The following is a 5,018-nucleotide window of genomic DNA, read 5'->3' as shown; positions in this document are numbered from 1 at the left end:
TTTTTATTTTTTTTTCAAATTTAACCCCTTTTTATTATAATTTTTATTTCGATTATTTATTTTCTTTATTTTTATTATTTTTCTTTTTACTCAATTTTATTTATCTTTATTTATCTATTTTATTATTATTATTATTATTATTATTATATTAATATTTTTTATTCTTTTTTCTATTTATTTTTATTTTACAATATAAAATATTTTCAACTTTTTTTCAGTAGTAATTTCAATCAATTAAAGGTAAGCTATTCGAACCGAGTTTTAAAATTTTAATTTTAATTTTCGCGATTAAGACAACCGACAAATTAATTGGTACCAAAAGGACAGTAGTGTACAAGGGTGCTAATCCTTCTTTGACTGTAACCGACTCCCGAATCCGACACATTTATGGTAAAACGCATATCAGGTAAGATGGTATCCGATCAGCCTGAATATATTTTTTAAAATGATCGGTGGCGACTCTAACTCATTTTTTTTAAGTCGAAGTCTAATTCCGGACCCACCCGAAAGACGGTTGTGACACCGTGAACAACATCAACCGAGCATTGGTAGGTTCTGTAATGAGCTCGGGTCACATGATGATTCATTTCGCTCTTTACTTTGCTCTTCTTGTCTTTCTTTGCCTTTGCTTAAAAAAAACCGGGGTCCAAAACATGCAGGTTGGATACATAAGGCTGCATTACACAAGTTGGTTCAATGCATGCAGGTTGAGTATAGTATGCCGATTTTTTTATTTATTCCAGGTTTGAGTTTGAAGATTTGACGAGAGTTGGAGAGACGGAACATCGAAGTGAGAGGTCAAAATCCGAGAGCATTATGTGACCATCTTCTCTTATCAAAACATTCTCAGGCTTAAGGTCTCTGTAAATGATCCCAAGCATGTGAAGATAATCCAGAGCAAGGAGAACTTCTGCCACATGAAATCTGCAGAGAGATATAGAAAGAAGAAAGCAGATTACAATAATTAGTAGTAAACTACTAGGCTTTAGTCTCTTTCACTGTAATATTCTATCAATTCAGGCATTGCTTTCATCCAATATAGTGGAATAACAAGACATTAACAAGAACATGAATATTTGAATTAACAAGACATTGATCAGGGATCCGCAAAATAACCCAGATAATACATTGTTGACAAGAGTGATGATAATGTGACGGATTTGGATATGAATTATGACCAAACAGATACAAGTTATTCCCATTTTCAGACAACAAATGAAGTTTCTTTTCCGTGTTCGTATTAAGGTTCTTCAGAGGGAACCGAAATAACAACATTGTGAAATGAGAACACCAGTGCTGGTATTTTACATCCGATATAGCTTTGTTGGTCGGACCCTTCCGTTCATTGCTCGTGTCCAATGCATAAACGGATTTAAGCAAGAGAAACAAACACGCAACCTTCTAGGTATCTTTCAAACACTTTGAAAAACATAGAAAAAAATTGAAAACACACAGCATAACAGGAAACGGGTCCACGGTTTCTGTAAGAAAACTTGGGAAAAACACAGACATGAGTACAGAGATACGACCCAAAGTTCCAAGTTGTCACATACGGACGTGAGAATAGGGATAAGACACTCTAAGGATCTTCCAAATACATGGATATGTACCTCTATATTCGATATACACTCTACAATCCTATTTCAAGTCTGAGTAACATAGGTTAACATGAAATTGCTTCCTTAAATACATGTAGCTGTTAAATTAAAAATCCAACAATGGCAACTTGGAGTATAAAGAAGAATGAAAACGGATAAGAAGAGCAATGGCTAACCTGGCAGCTTGTTCTGAGAAGTACTTTCCAGGTTATCTTTGCCTGAGAGCATGCAAGTCTCCACCAGGGCAAAACTCCATAACCAAGCAAGAAAGCTTCTCAGTCTCAAACTGAGTATACAAAGTTGGCAAAAATGGATTATCCAGTGATTGAAGAATCTCTCTCTCAGTCTGTGCTCTGAGAAGTTTCTTCCTACTCGCCAAAAGAGCGTTATCCATAACTTTCGTGGCGAAATAAGTCCTGGTGCCAGTCAATTCAGAGAGATAAACATTGCCGATATCCTCACATCCCAATCTCCTCAACACCCTAAAGTGCTTAAAGTCCAAATCCCCTTTCATTGATCTCACAGCTTGAATTGCTTCCCATCTTACATCATTTGCTTTATGAGGCTTGTAAATGGCATTGCTTAAACAACTAGAACTGCTCTCATCACTGAAATCACTCCCAGTGCTCCCTCTTGGAATGCGTGTTTTCCTACTCACTTCACCACTGCAACCTCCATTTTCACTAACCACAGTGTTGGTGAAACTCGGTTTGCCATTGGACGTGTTAGTTGAAGGACTTTGACAAAAGCTTGATTCTGATTGAGATACAGTATCATCCATGGGATGCTTGGATGAAGAAGATTTGTTTTCCAGTGCCAAGTTCTTCATCCGGTTAGCAATAAGAACCTCGATTTTGGCCATTGATTCAGATTTCCATTTGCTTGAATCGTAATATTGTTTTTCCATTGTAGGCAATTCTTCATGATTCTTGTGCATGTGTGGATGTTTTTGATACCCTATGGAACCATTTGGATGTCGAATGATCCTAACACCATTCCTGAGATTAGGTAAATGGGATGGTGAAGGACCTGAGTTTTGATTCTTTGATGAAGAATTCACAAGTGATTCCATCGAGACAATTCAACAAACACCAACCAATGACAAACCAAACTCGCTCGTAACTCTTATGATAAAGCCATTGATTATAAAATCTTCAAGTTGTGGAAACCAATAAATCAATTTTTCAATGCATGAATACAAAAACATAACCAACAAAGCAAAAAGAAAAGAACCCAAAGCTTTAAAGTGGTCAAAACCAAGCTACCTGATCATAGAGCAGCAAAAGCAATGGAGGGCAAGGTGAAATCTTTCATGGGATGAAAAACCAGAAAATAAGGAGCTATTTGTCTTCAGAGAAAAGCGAAACAGCTTTGGATTTTGCCTTGTTAATATGTTTAAGCTATTTCAGATCAGATCCAAGCAAGAAAGAGCAGAGAAAAAAGAAGAGAAAATAAATATCTTCCATTGTTTAATGGAACAAGATTAAACAAGAAAAGGCATAGCCAACATAACAAGCAAAGCTTAAAGCTGTCTGTCTTCGGATTGATCATTTTTGCCACTCAAAAAATAAATTAATCAATAAACAAACAAATAAAGGATTAAAGTTTCTTGCTTTAGTTCTCTGTCATTGCCTTGCTTGGGTTCCTCATATTTGTCTTGTTCTTGTTTTTATAAAATACTTGCAAATGGAAACATTTAAAGGTTAAATTTGTTGCCACTACCAACTTTTGCTATTAATCGTTCAATTATTAAATTAATAGTGTAAGGTTAAAAAGTCTACAAATTTATAAAATAAACAAATCAATTTAATTTTGAAGTTTTTTTCCTTTAATTAAGTCTTTAAATTTTTAAAAGTAATCAATGTGATCAATTGATTAATATATAGGGTAAATTCATAAATGGTCCTCGATTATAGGTCAATATTTTATTGAGTCTCCCGACTATAGGATATTATTTTGTTGAATCCTCTAACTATTAAAAGTTATAAAATAGTCATTCAACTATTCATATGTTCCAAACTCGCCTTTTTTTGTTAAAAAATTGACGACTGTCTAAGATGGACATTAATTTGCTGACCTTATATGATAAAATATTATCTCATAATTTCAAACAACTATCATATCCCAGTTATCATGTTAATGTTCAGCTCAGATTGTCGTCAATTTTAACAGAAAATGATGAATTTGGAATATATGAATAGTCAGATGACCATTTTGTAACTTTTAATAGTCAATGAACTCAACAAAACAACATCCTATAATTAGAGAACCATTTTGTAACTTTTAATAATCGAAAGACTCAACAAAAATAACATCTTATAGTCAGGGATGTAACACCCTCAACCCGTACCCGACCCGGGTACGAATCTGAGGTGTCACATTGACTATTCAAAGCGTTTAAATTTATAAAAATCATAGAAAATTTAAACTTTCATTAACATAAAGTTAATAATTTACGTAAGTATGTTCAAAACATTACAAAATCGATCAGAGCATACGTACTTCACGACTTGTTTACATGCCAACATATCTATTACATAAAAGACATATTGTACAAAGTACTTCTGATCTGATCTTCGAGTGAATGTATGATGTTCTGCGGGTCCTAAGCATGATCCTCTTGCTTCTCAGTACCTACGTGTAGAACACTTACACTCTAAGTCATAGACTTAGTGAGGCATAAATATAATAATGCATTTCCTAATGTATGAACATGCAATTCACTCATTTTATGTATCATCACAATTACCAGTTCACTATTTAATCATATCACATATGATCTATCCTTAACAAACAATAACATGTTATCTCATAAGAAAGTAAACTCTTATATATATATATATATTATGTGCCCATGTATATTATATAGAACTGAAGGTATGTGAGTATCTTGAGGTTGTGCACATATGTTGTCACCACAACTCGTATAAGGATCCACTGAGTGGCATGTGAAATTTGTCACGAATGACCTCATGTATATGTCTCGAAGAACCTATGTATATGTCCCGAAGGACCTATGTAACCCTCGACTCTTTGCATGAAAACTATACCTATAGCTCTCCTATCACAAAACATGGGCATTATCATTATGCTTCATATATTCATATAATCATTACTTCACCACATATTCATGTACTCATGTTATTTCTCTTATAACCACATATGTCTTATCTCCTGTCACATATCACATGTACATATAACTATCAATCTCATATCATATAGCATATGTTATTTGATTAGGTTCACATGGATCATATAGCATGTACCAAAACATATAAACATATATCACTTATGCATGTATTTATAATGATCATAATATGAATGTTCATAACTATTGGACCATGAACATTAACATAGGAAATAAACTTATCACAAGTCTTATTTCCATAAAACTAAACTTATAGTATGCACTCACTTTAG

The 5,018-nt window shown here is 33.7% G+C and overlaps 1 protein-coding gene across 1 annotated transcript; it reads right to left on the bottom strand.

The window, feature by feature from the left end:
* Positions 1 to 456: 456 nt before the first annotated feature.
* On the bottom strand, positions 457 to 3,080 carry LOC120171988 (protein kinase PVPK-1-like). The gene is made up of 2 exons (XM_039179576.1): positions 1,775 to 3,080; positions 457 to 924 (listed from the first exon to the last, which is right to left on the bottom strand). Exon 1 carries the CDS (start codon positions 2,668 to 2,670, stop codon positions 1,807 to 1,809), a length of 864 nt encoding a protein of 287 aa, XP_039035507.1. The 5' UTR covers positions 2,671 to 3,080; the 3' UTR covers positions 457 to 924; positions 1,775 to 1,806.
* Between the last annotated feature and the right edge of the window lie 1,938 nt (positions 3,081 to 5,018).

Source organism: Hibiscus syriacus, unplaced genomic scaffold, assembly GCF_006381635.1.
Source record: "Hibiscus syriacus cultivar Baekdansim isolate YM2019G1 unplaced genomic scaffold, ASM638163v2 tig00111841_pilon, whole genome shotgun sequence".
Lineage (NCBI taxonomy): Eukaryota > Viridiplantae > Streptophyta > Magnoliopsida > Malvales > Malvaceae > Hibiscus > Hibiscus syriacus.
Note: the sequence above shows the minus strand (reverse complement) of the source record. Positions and strands in the feature narration are given on the sequence as shown.